The sequence below is a fragment of the Borostomias antarcticus genome (genome assembly GCF_949987555.1).
Source record: "Borostomias antarcticus genome assembly, chromosome: 7".
Classification (NCBI taxonomy): Eukaryota; Metazoa; Chordata; class Actinopteri; order Stomiiformes; family Stomiidae; genus Borostomias; species Borostomias antarcticus.
This window is the reverse complement of record NC_140240.1, coordinates 26,019,984-26,038,505: the sequence shown is the minus strand read 5'-3', so window position 1 is coordinate 26,038,505 and position 18,522 is coordinate 26,019,984. Positions and strand designations below refer to the sequence as shown.

Genomic DNA, 18,522 nt, shown 5'->3' with positions numbered 1-18,522 from the left:
TTGATGAATCCCAGCTGTCGACAAATGTCGCTTTATGGACAGCGACGGATGTGGTAAAATTTCAAGCCGCAATGTTATGACAAGGTAGTATGTCCCAGTTGGATGCATACTGTGTGCAAAGTACATACTTTCTAATGACAGCTGTAGAATGAGGCATAGCATAAGGGCCTTATGCTATGCCTCATAGGCAAGATCAAAATCCATTCATGATGGCATCTGGAAGTTCCATAATATGTGGTGCCAAAGAATGTAACATTGTTTGAGAGGTTATGTGTGAATACATGCAAGATGCATGCACATACTGTATGTGGTCGCAGCTATTGCCAATTCATGCTTGTTTAAAACAAAAATCTCCACTTCACCCCACCTCGAGCTCTCTGACTCTGGCAGGCTATTCCACAGGCTGAGGGCATACAAGCTAAAAGCTGCCTCTCCATATTTCTTAGTCCAGACTCCTGATTTCTTAGTCCTGACCCCTGATTTACTTTTCCTTTACCTATTCACTGTGCCGATCCACGCCTGAAATGGGCGCCAGACCTGCCTCCAGGCAGATAGCGGTGACATGAGATGGGCTTCAATGTAGCATTGACCTCAGCAACAAACCTCTTCACCACGTCTACTGTACATGGTTGTCCCATACTTATTTAATTAATAAAACTCACAACAAAGATGTTTGTTTGTTTGCTTGTCAGCAGGATTACGCAAAAAACTGCAGGCCAATTTTCATGATACTCAAGCAGGAACAAACAAACAAACAAACACGCAACTTTGTCCTGGGTGGAGGTAATTAAGGATTTTTAATTCAGAGTGCCTCGGATTCTCTTTAGACAACCAACCTGCACCATGAACAGTTACGGTTGTTCTTTATTATTGTTGTACAGTATATAGTATATATTGTACAGTAGTTTTGTACTTCATGTATTGGGAACAGACAGTAGGCCAAGTATTGTACATTTTGTTGGGAGTTTATGAAAGAAGTGCTACAGTAAAAAAAGAAAGAAAAAAAAGTTCATTTCTGCCTCTTGACGAATGCCTTGGCTTCTTTCTGGAGTCTTTTGATGTCCTCCTTGCCACTGTCATCCGAGTGAGGAGGGACATAGTCCGAGTCTTCATCAATGTCCTCGCTTTCATCATTGATGAAGCTGTCTTCGTCCCCCAAGTCATCATCTTCCTCATCATCATCATCGTTGTAATTTTTTCGTACTGACCTCTTTGCTGTAGAAAGAATTATGCAATGAGTGTACTGAATAATTCAGATATATAAATAAAAGCTAGGTTGCAACATTTTTGTAAAAATTATTGAATTGTACAATGTGTACAAGATGATCTTTAAATAAAATAAATTTTTAAAAAAAAGAAAAAATAATAATATTTTTTAAAGTAAAACGACTTTGGGTACCCAGAAAAACGCTATACAAATTTGATGTATCATTATTATTATTATTATTATTATAGGACTTTCTGCAAATGAACCAGTATCGCCTACTAACTCACACCCTCGTCTGTTCAAACAAAGCAATGAAAAAGATGAGAGAATGCAAATCAGTGCTTGTATCACTGTAGATCAATTATGTCCTCATATCGCAAGTTATAAAATATTATAAAATGTAACTATGGGGCAAACAACAGCATTGTTTTGCATGTTGTGTCTTTCAAATAAAAAACACATTTTCCAGTCATACTTTATATTAATCATTCAAGTCTTGTTAAATATTGATATAATATATTGATATTTCGTGAACACAGTATTGTGTATCGTATCGTAAGCTGAGTGCATCATCACACCCCTAGTACATGTGTGAGATACAATGTTCCCCATAGCAATCAAGAGAGGGCTCCTACTCAGAATATACATTAGATCGTATATGCCTCTGGTCATGCTGCCATTTCTAATCAGTCCACAGTACGACCCAAGGGGCTCACAGATTGAGTTACACCTACAGGATGTAACAGAAAGTCGCTCCCTGCCCATGTCATATATGTCATACAGGGAGATGGAGGGACAAGTGGTATGAGATGTTTTGATCCTTTGATCTTTTGAGCTAGACACATAACCATATATAAACTGTATGAAAACCGGAAGGTAGAACTGCTTCACCAAACTGTTAAAATCAACAAGAAAACCAGACGAATCTAAAAGCCCAGTGCGATAATTGGACGTCTGCAGACACCATTTCCTAACAAGTGTTTCTCTTTCTCTACTCTGCATAATAATTTTAAAAGTCATGTGTCATGATGCCCTTTTGTTTACTACAATTCCTGAACAAAAGGAAATCATGTGTAGTGGAGCAATCATACCTCTGGTCGCAGAGTGACTGTATTCTTTCCAGTGGAGAGGATTTTTCCTGTAATTAAATAAAGAAATACATAAATAGAAATATATACGCACGCACATGCGCGCGCACACACACACACACACACACACACACACTGTGTCCCATATTTAGTATTGGTTCTGCTATCACAACTGTCTCCTCAAGATGATCCTGCTGCTTGAGACCACTAATCACTGGCTGATGATGAAAAACATTATTCTCTTATCTCGTCTAACAGGACCTTTTATGGTTTTACAACAGCTGGTAAATGGCCGCCGTTGTGTGCGACCCATCTAATCTGCACGGTTGTGTGACCAAATCGTTGTGTCCATCGCACCTATAGCAGTCAGCACCGTAGGGACACTCGGGCCTGTCGGCATCCTCCTCTTCCTGCTGCTCCTCATAGTCACTCTCTCCAGGATGGCTGCATTCTTGGAAATGAAGTGGATTTTTCCTTTAAAGACAACAGGTATAACAAGATTAAAGAAACCAAAACGTGGCCGTGCACAACTGACTGCCTATGCGTGCTCTTTTAAAGACGCTGTTAAATTAGAGCAACGACAGCGATGCGCTGCATCTGTTCAGCCCCTATTCCCTTTACAAAGAAATCTGAACTTGCTTTCTGCCCTTTCATCTCATGGCCGGCGGCCCTTTCTGATCCTTGTTTACTATACTTTCCAGTGTGCTGTTGTTTATCCTGCACACCATCACACATGTTATCTATCTGCGTTTGAAAATCAACAAAACCTTTAAGTAGAGACGGAAAATACTTGGGGGGAAAACATACTCCTCATGTTCAATTCTTTGAAATCAGACATGGAGACAATTTGAACTGAATAATAGTACTGTGGCTTAAATATATTTATCTCATCTTTAATACCATGATAGACATAAAAGAGAAAAAAAAAACATACAGAATTTGGCTACCCTGTAAATTCAATGACTGGTTGGAACATTAGCCCATCTAAATTATTGCTTTAGTCTGGGTCAAGTGCTTTCAACATCTCCCATCGGTTCTGTTTCAGGTGCTGCGAGGATGTATTCTACAGTACCTGTAGCAGCTTTTCCCGTAAGGGCAGGGCGTTCTGCGCCGAACTTCGGGCTGGGCGGGACCAGGCTCTCCGTTCGACCCGCCGGGCTTCGCCCCCTGACCGCTCTCCTCGGAGTCGCCGGGCTCCACTCTGCTCCGGGAGCAGCTGACTTCTGCCGCGGATGTGGCTCCTCCTATCGTTTGCTGGAGGTCGTCCTCCAGCACCGGCTGAAGGTTGTCGGACTCCTCGCTGTCCTCCGCTCGACTGACTTTCACCTCCCGTGTGGCTTTACGTGCCTGAGGACCCACAGTCTGTTTATCACAAATGATCTGTGGTGCTGTTAACATACTGTAGGATGGATGTTAGTAATGATACTGTTAACATACTGTAGGATAGATACTAGTAATGATACTATTAACATACTGTAGGATGGATACTAGTAATATTGGTGCTGTTAATATACTATAGAATGGATACTAATAATATTGGTGCTGTTAACATGGGATGGGTACAAGCAATGGTGCTATTAACATAGGATGGATACTAGTCATTTAATAATGGGTACTAACCAATCAAAAGCATTTCATGGTGTGTAACACTGTAATTACTCAACTGTTACTGACTGTGCCTCCCCGTCCTCGTCGCTCTTCTTCTTCCTCACCCTCTTCCTGGGCGTTTGCTCCGCCTCGCTGTGTCCAGACTCCTCCCCCGAGGAGGGCGCCGTGGCCCGGGCCCGCTTTGGCGCCACGCGCTTGGTGCTCGTCGCCGGGGTCGACGCTCCTCTGCTTCCGTTTCCAGCGGCTGGAACGTGTTCCTCGTCGCTCTTCTTCTTCCTCACCCTCTTCCTGGGCGTTTGCTCCGCCTCGCTGTGTCCAGACTCCTCCCCCGAGGAGGGCGCCGTGGCCCGGGCCCGCTTTGGCGCCACGCGCTTGGTGCTCGTCGCCGGGGTCGACGCTCCTCTGCTTCCGTTTCCAGCGGCTGGAACGTGTGAGCAACGATTTCAGGCGCCAAAGGCCAACAGCACATAATTTAATAAGCAAAGACAATCATTAGGGCCCGAGCACTGGCGGTGCGAGGCCCTATTGAAATTGTAAGGATTATTATTCTGCCTTCTCCTACCTTCTCCTACCTTCTTCTCCTCAAACAAATGGCCTTTTTGGCAGAATAAACATAGATGAAAACGCATGAAACTTTGCAGATACGTCAGTCCCGTGATATTTCATGGGTGACGGAAATTGGCGCGGCAAAACGGCTCAAGGAAAATTTTGACATTTCGCCATAAAACAGGAAGTCCTCATAACTCCTACATACATTATCCGATTTGCACCTAATTGCTCACGCTTCATGAAGGTCGCATCCTGAACACATCTATGCATTGGTATTGAGTCAAACTTATAGCGCCATCTACTGGTGAAACCACAAGTGCCTTTTTGGCGGCCTAAACATCCATGAAAACGCTTGAAACTTGGCTGATACGTCAGTCCCAGTAAAAAAAAAGACGATATTTCATGGGTGCCAGAAATGGGCGTGGCAAAACGGCTCCAGAGCGCCCCCTGGAAAGTTTAAAATGGCGAGCCCCACCTTCCAGTTTTTCGTAGGCAAACGAAAGTTGATAGACATAGCTAATTTATCCACACACAAAAAAAGTCTCTTGGAGCCATACCCTAAGTCCAACAGGAAGTCCGCCATTTTGCTCGTTTTTGACATTTCCATCCCTCGTACTTTAACAAACTCCTCCTACAGATTTCATCCGATCGACTTCACACTCGGTCTGCTTCATCTGGAGACCTTTCTGATTAAAAGTAATCAAAAAAAATGTGTTTACTAAACACCCTTGCAGCGGCGAATTTTGACGTTTCGGCATAAAACAGGAAGTCCTCATAACTTCTACATACGTTATCCAATTTAGACCAAATTGCTCACACTTCATGAAGGTTGCGTCCTGAACACATCTGTAGGTCAGTATTGAGTCATACTTATAGCGCCGCCTACAGGTCAAGCAGGAAGTGATAACTCCTACATACATTGTCCGATTTACACAACATTTCTCACGCTTCATCAAGGTACCGTCCTGAACACATCTATGCGTTGGTATTGAGTCACGCTTAGAGCGCCAACTACTGGTGACAGGAAGTTTCTCTCAGTACTGGACACCGAAATAGCACACCCTTTAACGGCACTGCACCCCGACACGCGTGGGGTGCGAGGGCCCGCTCACTGCTGCTAGCAGCCCTAGTTTCATATTGTCCTTGCTTACAAACAATTTCACATCTTCAACAGTGAAATTGTGATTTACGAGACAATTGTAATTGGAAAGCTGCAATGGGGCTATACTACAGTAAAAATGTGCTATTTTAAACATTCACGGTGAAATGATTTAAGGTCTGCCCTGAGATTAATTTCTTTCCTCAAGAGGTAATGGACATCCTCAAGTATTGTACACTACTTGAGCTCAAAGTGGAATGTTATAGATATAGCCCTGTTGATGTAAGGCAGCTCCATTTGGAAAGATCCATTCAAATTTGAGGCCCAGTCCTTTCTCATAAGTAAATATTCTGAAGTTGCGTATTAATCAGACACTGATTGCTACTTGTCAGAGGAACATGACTTGTTAAAGGGGACCATTCCTATCTAGTTTAAGCCTTGTAAGTTCAGGAACTCACAAACGTGTGCACACACACTCCCTAGGGAGAGGCTCATCACTGAGACATTAGAATCATAATAATCCTAACATTTAGCTTTCTTTTTTTCTTATAAATTTGAATAAATGTTCAATGTTCAAGTAATAACATGGCAATTCCAATTAATGTAACTGGAACATACTGTACGGTGACCTGATGTAACTTGAAAGTACGGTAACCTGATATAATTTGGAATGTACGGTGAACTGATGTAATTGGAACGTACGTACGGTGACTTGATGTAATTTGAACGTACAGTGACCTGATGTTATTAGATTTAAGGGCGGTGACCTGATGTATTGAAGATTGAAGGTCACTATTTTGGACCTCAGACTCTATTCATGATCTGTCTACCATGAACCTGACACACAGAGACCATAATTTCACTGATCGTTCCATTATTGAGCTTGCTACAGTTTTTCTGCAGACACACGTTCGGCTACAATGGAAGTCAATGGGGCACCCTAAATGCGGTTGGAAAACTCAATGTTCTTTCCTGAGACGGGAAGCACAGGGTGTAATCTTAGCAGTGTCAGTATGCTCTCCTGGGCAATGTAGTTATCGCAAACCGAATGTTGGAACAAAAGTTCAATTTGAAACAGAACTATTTTGCCAACCGCACTACCTCATCCTATCCTAACTTATTGTAAGTAAGCTAGTGATGTCATAGTAGGGGTGATACCTTTGGGGGTGGAGGGGCTCTTGGGAGTTGCAGTTGCTGCCATCATCCAGGCAGGTAACACCCTTTTCTTGGGTTCTGGTTTCTGCTCGTTCACGCTCTCTTTCTCTTCTGCTATCACTGCCATGGTCTGTATGAGTATGCCAGAAAACTAACATTTAGTTTTGTTTATTAGATCAAATAGTGCCCAAAATGGTACTCAACTGATTTCCTAACCTGGTTCTGGGTTGGTTTGTTGACTCGTTGTTCTTCTGTTTCCTTGCCCGCTGTAGCTTCCAGTGTGGGTTCTTGTTCTTGGGAGTGTAACGTCAGTACCTTGCCTTGTGGAGTGACAGGATGAGCTGGCTCTTTGCTTGGCTCAGGAGAGGCAGATGTCTTTACATGCACTTCATCTTGAAAATCTTGACTGTTTCTGCAAAGAATTTCACATCATATTTGAACCATGTCCAACTCCAATATCCTTAAGATACTGTATGGCTACCTTCTGCAGAAGGCTACATGACAGATTCTGCAACATAACCAGCAAAGATGGAACTACTCAGTCAATTCTAGACTAAAATACTTGTTGTGGGCTTCTGACACTAGCAACATAAGCTTGGTCTGGTTTTGATCCTTTTGATCGAACATTCAAACAAAAAACACTAACACATTAAAGCCATGACGGTTGGCAATTAAGGGAAAAAAATATACCCTTTCCAAATGACAAGAGTCAATGTTGTGTCTCTGTTGGTTTTTATGGAAAGAGATATCAGACACTGTTGTTGTTTGAACCTTTTCAGTCCCACTCCATCTAGACTGCTTTTACTTCCAAATTACTGAATTTAAAATCCATTAGTTACCAACTGTGACGACAGCAAAAGAAAACAAGCTTTAGGCAGTCTCTCTTGGTCCGGGCTAACAGATAATCTTAAAGGAGTAATAAAGGGAAAATGCATGTTTAGCCCTGTTTTAAGGTTACTTATGATCATATACAATGGTTCAGATCAAAACGTTGACAATGCTCGCATTTTCGAGAAAGTTGATAATTGCTCTACCACCGTTTTGGTTTTATTTTGGTTTCGGCTTCAATACAAGTCAATGGATTTAATAAAATGATCAATAAAACCCTACAGGATTCATACTTTGCAGCGAATTTGATGTCAAAACACCAACGAACACCAATTACACCCTCGGTGAGCTTCTTGTCTATGAAATCGAGAGTTTAACATGTTTTTGAAGGATTTTTCAAGATGCCCACCCACATCCATTGTATGACCAAAACGGTGGTAGAGCAATTATCAACTTTCTCAAAAATGCTAGCTTTGTCAACGTTTTGATCTGAACCATTGTATATGATCATAAGTAACCTTAAAACAGGGCTAAACATGCATTTCCCTTTACTACTCCTTTAATGCATTCCTTGTCAGTGTAATAAAATAATAATTTATTTTATTTATAAAGCACTTTTCATTGTGAGACAATCTCAAAGTGATTAAAAGCGTTTAGCTAACGTTACCCGAGTCCTTCCCAAATGCGTTAGCAAATGTTAGCCTTACCTCAGTCTCTGAATTTCTCTGACATAGCGTAGCTTAACATTATCTTAACTTCATTCAGCTTAATATAATTTTGAGTGTACTAGGAATATCCTGTTTCCAAGACCCCAGTGCAAATGGGCCTTAAGGAGGTTAACGGGAATGATACAAGTGTTTGTTTTTTTAAATAAACTCTTTCCATGACTTGCAGCCCAGAACAATTATCAAGATAGGAAAAGAATCCAGGCCAGAATCTAAACAAAGAAATTAGATATATTCACAAGGCTGCTGTGTCACAGCACATTCTGCATGTCAAGAAAATGTAAATGGATCCTGAAGAGAAAAACAAACATATTTGCAGGTTCAGATGAGGTCATAAAAAGATAATTTGTTATTTGGACAGCTTGTTCTTAGATGTATTCATTTGAGCCATTTCACACAGTGAAATCAAGAACATTAATGTACTGGGCACATTAACCATCCAATATCCATGGACTTATCAATTTCTTCTACATAAATAACCACGATCTGAGTTCAACTTAGAATTTGAACAACACTGATACAATACAGGCTAAATGGAAAGTGGTAATACTGCAGCATGGTGCTTACGTCTGGTCAATTTCAGAGTTAGGATAAAAGAGGTACCTGACTGTGCCCTCTTCCCCACCAACGGCCAGCACCTTGTACATGTATTTCCCGGGGAGAAGGGAGAAGATGTCTCCCTGTTTAAGTGTGTGCCACTGGTCCCTGTCCAGAGGTTGTGGGGGTTCATTCAGCGACGACTGGCAAAAGCAGGGGTTCAAGTGGGTCTACAGTAAAAAAAAAAGAAGAAATAAAAGCTTTCATTTTGAGCATCAACATACAGCACTTGCCGTCATGTACAGCTGGATAATACTGGTCATTATAGTACTTATGATAATAATAACATTAATAAGTAATAAACATAATAATAATAAACTATAGCACTCTGTAAACAATAATGCTATTCATTGTAGACGCTCACTGAGGTGGCAATTCCAGAACTGTTGACTTAATAAAAGAAAGCTGAAGTTAAGTTATGAAGTTAATTCATTTTCAGCAATATTTTGATCCTTCTACTTCAACCGCTAGCTGTATTTTATACATATTAGAAATGATATACAATGTGATCGACTGAATGCAAGAAGTGTTCTATCCTCTTTAGTGATCTTTCCAGTTCAGCAGGTCAATAATTGTGTTGTGTAAAGCTTTTCAACTGTTCATTAAGGTGTTACACTTCATGTGCTGAGAGGACACTTGAATAGTCTAGACTGAGCATTTTGGGAAACAAGAGGACATTAAAGCTGCTACGCAGCGATGAGGCGGGGCCAGGCAATTTCCGACAAGTTTAGGAGCAATAAGCGAGAGAATAGGAGGACAACAAGAAAGTTGACATTCCAATCTTCATTTTGTACATTCGTATCGTATCGTAAAACATTTGTAAAACATTTTGATGCATTCTAAGCTCGATTTTGATAATTCAACAATCTGGCCAATGAGTTTGTGAATTACAGTCTGAAGTTCCAGTGTAGCAAGTTTGGTGTTAATTGATTGAAAAATGTGGGATGAGATATGTTTATTAATTTTTACAGGTTTTGTTTGCTTTTCTTCAAAATTGAACATTAACTTCAGCAGCTGTGTACTCAGTCAGTTGCCAATCAATCGATTTAGTCATTGTTATCCTCGGCGGGGGTTAGGTAGGGTTGCCAACAGCGATGTCTCCGATTCGTGGAGCTTGCGTTGGATTGTGGGTAACGTAGCTTTCTCTGTATGAAGTGTTGGTTTCAGAGGACAGTATTAAACATATTTTAAAAACTTTATTTTTTGAGATAAAATTCTGAAAAAAATCACACTACATCTTGGATATGTGGCTAATGTTGTCACTTTTTATGAGGATGATCAGACATTGATTTGGCGAGAATTAATAGGAACTGTATACAGAACTGTTAACAGTAAAACTTTTTGATGTGCTGTGGGCTGAATTTTTCATATTTCAAAAATCTGTGAGGATCGTTTGGTAAGGACAGTCTGAAGATACAGTAGATCAATTATGGTGTCAATTGAACAAAAAATGTGGGAGGAGATAGGTTTGATAGGTTTTACAGTTTATGAAGAAATCAGAGTGATGGATTTCAAAATTCCTGCAAGGTCATAGCATATGAAAGTTTTGTCTCACTTGGGACTACATTCAAGTGGTGGTTTTACAGTGATAGCACCTATGGCTGATTTGTTATGATTTTTTAAAGTTTTAAACTTTAGACTGTTGCTGTAGCGCCACCTTCAGGTTTATTGACCTACAATGCAGGTTGAGGACTTTGGGTATAGTACTGGAGCTATGTGCAAATTTTGGTGATGTTTTGTCCACGGGAAGTCAGACTTCAGTGGAAGATGGAGAATAATAATATAGGCAAATACAATAGGGTTCCGGCAGCTACGCTGCCTGGCCCCTAATAAAGACTCGGGCGCAGTGACATGGGACAGTGTTCTGGGACATAATTGAATTCATATTTCCATAGAGAGAGTTCTGTCAAGCACAATAGCCCACCTAAGCACTTCACCTTTAATGAAGGCAGCATGCACACACTTCAAGCCCAGATGAAAGACGCAGTGTGTTCAAGCCTACCGGTTTGATGCGCAACCGCCCACCCAGGCTCTCAAGGAGGCCATGGTGTCTGGAGACCCTTTTGTCACTGACCTAAAATAAAACCATATAAAAGGAGAGAAAGAAAGGGAGAATATTTAAGATTACATTTAGATTCAGAAGGTAGGTGAGAAGTTACACAATCAACACAACAAGTGACTCGTATCAACGCTCCACTTATTCAATTGATATGGTTCTCTGCACTGAATTTGACCAACAAGCAATTTGTTAACAAATTATATTTAATCTGATGTTTACTGGATTTGACCAATGGCTAATAATCTACCACTGCAATTAAATGCATATCAGAGCCACTAAAAGCAAGCAAAATTGAAGACAAAGCTACACAAAACCATTGGACCATTTGGACTTCAAGTCAACTATTTGCATGAGCCTCACTGTATGAATCTTTGTAAGGGAAATGTGTCTACCATTTGACTTTCTTACGTCTGCAGTCCATGTGAAAAGAGAATCAGACTGAGTCTTACACAAAGTAAGCACCAAGAAATCATTTTAGATTGCCACAAACAATAAGTGACTGGGGAAGTGATTTAACCATTGCCACAGGCAGTGGTTAAATCACTCATGAGCGCAAGGGTGAGCTGAGAGTTGATAGCTGAGTTATTTATATACAGCATTGTTCATCAAAAAGCCATGGTCGTATTTTATCAGATTAGTATGTCCAAGTTAATCTGAAATTAGTCCTGGAGCGACATCTGGAGGACTAACATAGCACTGCAACAACATGGGACTGTCAGAAATACATCCATGCTGTCAGACCGCCATCAGCTTTCTACACTCGGATGGACGATGGAAGTCACACTTGCCAACCCTCCCGATTTTCGCGGGAGACTCCCGATTTTCAGTGCCCTCTCCCGGGGTCATATTTCTCCCGCATTCCTCCCGATTTCTGACAATCAGATTTACTCACGAGTCACGACCTGTTTCATTCTAATATAACGCTCCAAATTTTACTGTTTCTACTCGGACTTCAATACAGCTACACAGTTTGGTTTCCATGGTAGCTGTGTAGTCAGCGTTACAGGACTCCCTGAGGATCTAGCATCTACCGTCTCTTGACCATGGATGCCTACTGACTGACAGAAGAGAGAATGAGCTCTTCAAAGAAAAAAAATACTCATGTAAATTCCAGCCTCAGTGGAAAGTAGAATTTACATTTCTCACTGAGAGTTTTAGAGGAAAGGGATAGCCTATATTTGATAGTGATATGACTAATATGATACTGATATATACCAATACAGATATTGCCCATTCAATTTCAGTTCAATCCCTCATGAAATAAAATTATTGAACAATATAAATCCTGTTGCTGTGTGGTTTAAAAAAAAAAAATCATTTTCATACAGGAAAATGTCTCAACCTATTTCTGAGGTCTCAAGGTTGGCAAGTATGATGGAGGTACACACAAATAATTGTGGATCAGCTCAGTAAGGTACTACAGGCTGAGATTTGAATAACTTTGGTAGACTGATACAGTACGTTTATGCTAATTAATTCAATAACATTATGACTGGTTAAAAGTCGGGCTTTTTATAACAAAGATTTTTTTCTGACACGTTCAATAATATCCATGAATATGGTTGAACTTATAGAGGGGCATCCAGAGACGTTTTCATAAATCATAATAACTCACTCCGAAAAATGGACCCCTTCCCAGTACTGTTTCTCCTTCAGGCAGGTGTATTGGACTGCCACTGTCGCCCACAGGCAAGAGGTCGAACCCCGCCATCTGAAACGTGGGCGAGTTGCAGGGTGGTTGGACGCAGCAGGTTAGATGAAGTCAAAGCATGAACTTTAGCTTGATGCTTTTCAGTTGCAAGCTAGCCATTTTTTCTTAGGTTATATATTTATGTTCTCATTCATTGCAAGATAGCAGGCTAGCTAGCTACTGTAGTCCGACTTCCATTATCTTAGCTAGCTAGCATAGCTAACATGTTTGCATAAATATACTCCTCGAGGATGAGAAAGAGACTATTCTATTCTTGAAAGTTGGCCTTTATTTTATAATGTGTACATGTGCACAGGCACTGTATTGAAATTGTTACTGAAAAAGTATGTGTAATATTATTGTGCAATTACCTGCTGTTGCTTATCTCCAGCAAATTTGTCAGAAATGTGAAAACTTCCGACCAATGCGTCCTGGCTATTACTGGGCATGCGCAAAGAAATGTGTGGCTCTACGCATGCGCTTTCCGCTTTATTGGACGTAAACAAGGGAGACATTTAAACCGTGGGCTGTCAACTGGGAAGACTCAACCAAGGTAGGCTACGCTAGCTAACTAGCTATCTATGTCTCATTAAAATGTCCGGGCAATATTACATTTACAAGTGCAATGTCAATATTATTCATATACATCTTCAGGATTTACGAACGTACAGGATGTACATGATTTACAGTCCGCAGCTAGCTGTTAACAACATGGTTGCTACCCTGTTGTCATTTATCGAGCGTGGGTGTGGCTCAACACAATACAGCCCGGTGGGGGAGTCTAGATGAAAACTATGACAACAGAACGGTGTTTTGTGTTTGCTGGGGTGGGATCTACCCGCAAGACAGTTGTGGTTAGCTAGATTTTTTTATTCAACGTTGATGCCAAGCCTGCTAGACTAGGATTTGGACTTGGTCTGATATAATCTTTGTACAATGTAAATGTGAACTTTAAAAATGTTTTATTAGTTTGACTAGCAAAAAAACACTTAATACTTTTTAGGGGCCAAGCCCCGTAGGGGCGAAGACCCTATTGTAATTGATGGTATTATTATTATTATTTATCTGCCATGGGAGTCTATGGCAGGCCCTATAACCGACTGGTCGCTTTTTACAAAAAGCGGCAGAGTCGTAGAGGCTTAGGCCCTGAAGCCATGGAGCAAGTCTCACATGGATTGGCCAAAAGGTGGCGCTATAGCAGCCGACTGAAGTTGCGAACTTTGAACAGGCATATCTCAGGCCCCGTTTGACCTACAGACATGACAATTTGCACACATATGTCTATCCTCATGACGAACAAATTTGCCTCAAGGACCCATAACTTCCGGTTATATAGATTTTCCGCCATTTTGAATTTTTTGAAAAACGCTTAAAATCTATCTCCTCCTAGAGACTTTGACCAATCTGCATGATACTGGGTATACACAATCTAAGGACCGATATCTATAATTCCATCTCGGCAAAAGTAGAAAAAGTTACATTTAACAGCAACTATGAGCCAATGAAAATGGCATGGGGCGTGGCTTTTCACATAAAGGGGTATACTTTCTTAAGGGTTGTGCAGAACACCACGCCACTTGGTAGACATCTGTGCAGATATAACCTGAGGCGGCCACTGCATTATTGGCCGAATCAAACCAAATGGGGGCGCTAGAGAGCTCATTTTCAGTTTAGGCCTAACCGCCATGCAGAGCTTTCCGAACCATGGTACAGTGGTACCAGGGTATGTCTAATGGTCACTCGAGAAAGAAGAGCCTGATTGGCCACAGGTTGGCGCTATAACAAGCCAAAATACATAAAAGGGGCTAAAATGCTAACTTTGAAAGGTCATATCTCATGCCCCGTTGGAGCTAGAGTCATGACGCTTTGGAGGCATATATGTCTCATCAGGTTGAACAAATTTGCCTCAAAGAGCCATAACTTCAGATTATGTTAATTTGCAACAATTTTGCAATTTTAGAAAAACACTTAAAATCTATCTCCTCCTAGAAAGTTTTGTCAATCTACATGAAGCACAGTAGGTAGAATCTAGCAATGAATATCTAAAGTTCCATCTCGGCATAATTTGGAAAACTTGATGAAAAGAGCCACTATGAGCAATTGAATATTGCAGAGGGTGTGGCTTTTCACAAAAAGGCATATCACTTCTGATGGAATAGATGGAACACCACAAAACTTTGTGTTCATATCAACAATGTCAGCCCAAGGCAAAGCCTCCATTACTGGCCAGAATAAACTGAATGGGGGCGCTAGAGAGCTCATTTCCTGTTGAGGCCTAACCGCTTGGATGGTATTTCCGAAAACAGATATAGTAGTACCAGAGCATGTCTTGAGGTAACTGAAGAAATATAAAGCAGTTAGGCCAAAGGGTGGCGCTATAACGAGCCCAAATTCTTAAAAGTGGCTTAAACGCAATTGATTGCTGTAGCGCCCCCCGTGGCTAAATGGGGTTCATAATGCTTGTATGGGTCGCGGATGGCATGCTCTACAACTTACTAATTGGGCACAACACTGTCAGATTACATTTTGATGTTTATATAAGCATTGTTGTGCAAAGGGACCACCATTGCACTTTCATTGTATTTTCATTGCTAGAATTAAACCAATGTGTCGTCTCTTCTTATATGAAGAATGTGCTTGTTTAACTGAAATAATCAAGATCACTACAATTGAATGCATATGGACTCCACGTTAGTTTGGCAGTAGTCATTCAGGTCAATTGGATGGAAATGTAGACCTTAAATTACATAGCCTACTTACACCAAATGTATGGGTAGGAGAGGGGCATTCTTCTGAAAACTGTGAGGCTAAGAGAGAAACAAGAATTGTGAGTGTAGTTCACAGATTGCTGAATTGTCAAGCTATCCTTGCAGTGATACTTGATGGTAAAGGTGGGTCTCCCAGGCAGATGTAAGGCCTGAACAATGACCAGGTCGGATGTTGACATGCAGAGAAATAGTCACATGCATAGCTCAAATGTGGCTATGGCAGATGTAAGCCATGTTTCTGTTACACAAATGCAATCAGCGTTCATAAAGAATTGATGTGTGTGTACATCTTTAAAGTCTGCTTTAAGACTGGATATTGTGTAGAGCCATTGTAAATGAACTGGCTTTTGTAGGAGTCAGTGTGTGAGAGGCATTTAGTGTAAAATGTGACATAGGTAGAGAGGTAATAGTTGGAGAAGGGTGCAAATGAGATTAAACTAGGGAATGTTATGACAGGTTTGATGGGAAGGTTAGTTGTCCAAAGAGTAACGAGTGCAGTGGTGTGTATTGTATGTGGCATGGGTGACAAACTGGATGGTAGAGTGGTAAAGAGTATCAAGTTTGGATAGTGTACCTTTTGCAGTATATAGCTTCACACTTCAACCAGGGAGAGGGTTTTAGCCTTTAATCTAAACACTTCATCCTGGGAGAGGACAGTAGCCCACAGACTACATAGCCTACTTACATCAAGTGTAGGGGGGGCATTCTTCTGGAAACTGTGAGGTGTAGAGAAACAAAAGTTGTGAGTGTTCTTCATAGGTAGCTGAATTAACAAGAAATCCCCGCACTGAGACTTGATGGTAGAGGTGGGCCTTCCAGGCAGATGGAAGGCCTGGAGAACGATCATGTGGCATGTAGACATGCAGAGAAATAGGTTCTAAAACATATGTACCAAAATACAATAAATGTAATGAGATTCAAAAAAGGACCTGACTCTCACTTGATGCTGTCAGATTAATTGAATGTGAATGAAGTTATATAATGATGATGATGATGATGATCATGGTGATGATACTTTTGCATGAATTTGACCTGATTCACCTGGTCAGGTGACATAGATGCTCACATGCATAGCTCCAATGTAGCTATGGCGTGTTTTCCTCGTTGGCTTTGATGCGTTTGTTGCGCTTGGCCCCGTTCATTGCTGCTTGCAGCTATATTTCCTCTTGTTTTTGATCAGGGGCACTGTTCAAACCCCTTGGACCGTTGGACCCTGAGCTATGCAGCAGTCTCCAAAGGGAACTGTGATAGCTAGGCCTACTCTGTTACTCTGTAAGTGAAGAAGTTTGCCCCCTTGACCCTCCCTGAAGAGATGGGCCCGCACAATTTTGCAGAAACTCTGCCGACAGAGATGAGCTTGAAAATTTTCAGCGAGCTGGACACCCCCAGCCTCTGTAATTCAATGCTTACCTGTAAGCTGTGGTACCACATCATTGAAGACAGCGACCATATTTGGAGGAATAACTGCCTGACTGTGAGGGCCATCTGTCAGAGGGAGGTGGATAGAGACAGGGAGGATGGCCAGTCTTGGAAGGTGGGTATTTTGGTTCAGAGCACCTGTCCTTCAGTAAATCAAATCAAATCAAACTTTATTTATATAGCGCATTGCATATATAAAGGTGACACAATGCGCTTTACAGAGAGAAAGGGGGGAGAATGTACAGTACTTATCCTACCCCTAATTTTCCAGAGGGATGCAAAAAACCAGTTCACCCATTGCAAACCAGTTCACCCATTACAAACCAGTTCACCCAGTAACAGAGGACACATGTTTTTCACTGCTGCTCCTGCATGGGGAAAATTCTAAATTGTATTTTTTCAAACTTAACTGAGCATTAGCTCACCTCATTTTGATAATAGATAGGTATTGATAATTAGGTAGCCTATATTGATAATATATATGTATTGATAATTAAGTAGATATAATAGGTAGGTATCTATTGTTAAAAAATAAATAAAAAAATAAGGTGAGCTGTCCACTAGCGCATTGTGTTGCCTCTGGGTATGAAATGCGCTATACAAATAAAGCTTTGATTGATTGAGCTAATGCTTAGGGGAAAAAAATAATGTCAGCAGTTGAATAAGGTGAATTGGGGATGGGCTTCAACCAGTAGAATGACTGAGAACATTGGTTGGTTGTGCCCTTAAGACTCTGCCAAGGATAATTCAATCCTTGTATGGTTTGTTGTCCTAATCCTTTTTATCCTTCATCGATATCAGGTCACCCTGGTGCGGAACTACAGAAGAGGCTTTTTGAAGAGAGACTGGTTAAGAGGATGCTACAGCAACATTCACTCTGCAGACGAACTGCTGGATATTCACATGTGCCCACTGGATGTGGAGACTTGGGGCGAGATTCTAGAGGCAGAACTAGACAGATAGCCAATGAAATTCTGTCACAATCTGTAATTAGATTCTTTTGAATTTTGTTTTAATGATTATGTTTAAAGTATTTCATTTAATTTCTTAATTTTTAATGCTGTTTTATACTATGATGTCACATGTATGGAAAAAACCCGAATATACTGTATATTTTATAACGTTCTGAAATTATAATAGGAAGAAATAACAGTTCTAAAATCAGTGATGATCTCTCTCTCTTTCGTGTCTTTGAAGCTGGTTGGTTATATGACAGTTTCCCATGTCTTTACACAGTCCTTTGCATTTTTATTGAACACTGCGAGGTCCTTTGAGCTGCACTGGTTGGGTAGTAGAGGGCAGACGAGGCAGTGCTGCATTGTCTGCTCCTCTTGTCCACATTCACAGGTGGTTTGGCCAGTTTCATAGCCCCATCTGGCCATGACAGCTTTGGATCGCCCTGTTCCTGTTCTCAGGCGGTTTAGCGTCTTCCACTGGACCCATGGTGCTTCTGAGCCTGGAGGGAGGGCTTCAGAGGGAGGGATACCCATTTCAATGGGAGGGGGGTCGTCCTCAAGCCTTTTAGTCCATAGTTGGAGTCTGGTTTCTTCCCGTGATGTTGTTAGGGGCTGGACATGGCTGAGAAAGCTTCTCCTGGACTTCAGCCGTTGTGATGATGAAATTATGATGAAAATGTGCAACATGCCTTTACACTGAATAAAGTTATATTAAGCTAGGCTATTTGTTTGCTTTTGTATCGTATCTAAAGTTGATAAATCACAAAATAACAG

The 18,522-nt window shown here is 41.1% G+C and overlaps 2 protein-coding genes across 3 annotated transcripts; one reads left to right on the top strand and one right to left on the bottom strand.

The window, feature by feature from the left end:
* Positions 1-928: 928 nt before the first annotated feature.
* Positions 929-13,016, bottom strand: aplf (aprataxin and PNKP like factor). Of its 2 annotated transcripts, none has more exons than XM_084440703.1 (11): positions 12,977-13,016; positions 12,531-12,626; positions 10,859-10,930; positions 8,863-9,026; positions 6,923-7,118; positions 6,710-6,836; positions 3,960-4,324; positions 3,368-3,642; positions 2,653-2,769; positions 2,299-2,345; positions 929-1,215 (listed from the first exon to the last, which is right to left on the bottom strand). In XM_084440703.1, exons 2-11 carry the CDS (start codon positions 12,624-12,626, stop codon positions 1,010-1,012), a joined length of 1,665 nt encoding a protein of 554 aa, XP_084296829.1. In that variant the 5' UTR covers positions 12,977-13,016; the 3' UTR covers positions 929-1,009. The 2 variants fall into 2 exon arrangements, with proteins under 2 accessions (XP_084296829.1, XP_084296828.1); XM_084440702.1 differs by having other exon boundaries at positions 2,669-2,769.
* An 86-nt stretch (positions 13,017-13,102) lies between these two features.
* Positions 13,103-18,241, top strand: fbxo48 (F-box protein 48). The gene is made up of 3 exons (XM_084440791.1): positions 13,103-13,158; positions 16,554-16,907; positions 17,594-18,241. The coding sequence occupies exons 2-3, from the start codon at positions 16,686-16,688 to the stop codon at positions 17,753-17,755; spliced, it is 384 nt and encodes a 127-aa protein (XP_084296917.1). The 5' UTR covers positions 13,103-13,158; positions 16,554-16,685; the 3' UTR covers positions 17,756-18,241.
* The last annotated feature ends 281 nt before the right edge of the window (positions 18,242-18,522 follow it).

Bases quoted from the DNA above. Each gene is read 5' to 3' on its own strand.
- fbxo48 (XM_084440791.1), top strand. From the start codon at position 16,686: ATGGGCCCGCACAATTTTGCAGAAACTCTGCCGACAGAGATGAGCTTG. The intron at 16,908-17,593 runs GTGGGTATTTTG...CATCGATATCAG, and splicing joins AGGATGGCCAGTCTTGGAAG to GTCACCCTGGTGCGGAACTA.
- aplf (XM_084440702.1), bottom strand. From the start codon at position 12,626: ATGGCGGGGTTCGACCTCTTGCCTGTGGGCGACAGTGGCAGTCCAATA. The intron at 6,837-6,922 runs GTTAGGAAATCA...ATACTCATACAG, and splicing joins ACAAACCAACCCAGAACCAG to ACCATGGCAGTGATAGCAGA. The intron at 2,346-2,668 runs GTGCTGACTGCT...ATTTAATTACAG, and splicing joins CAGGCCCGAGTGTCCCTACG to GAAAAATCCTCTCCACTGGA.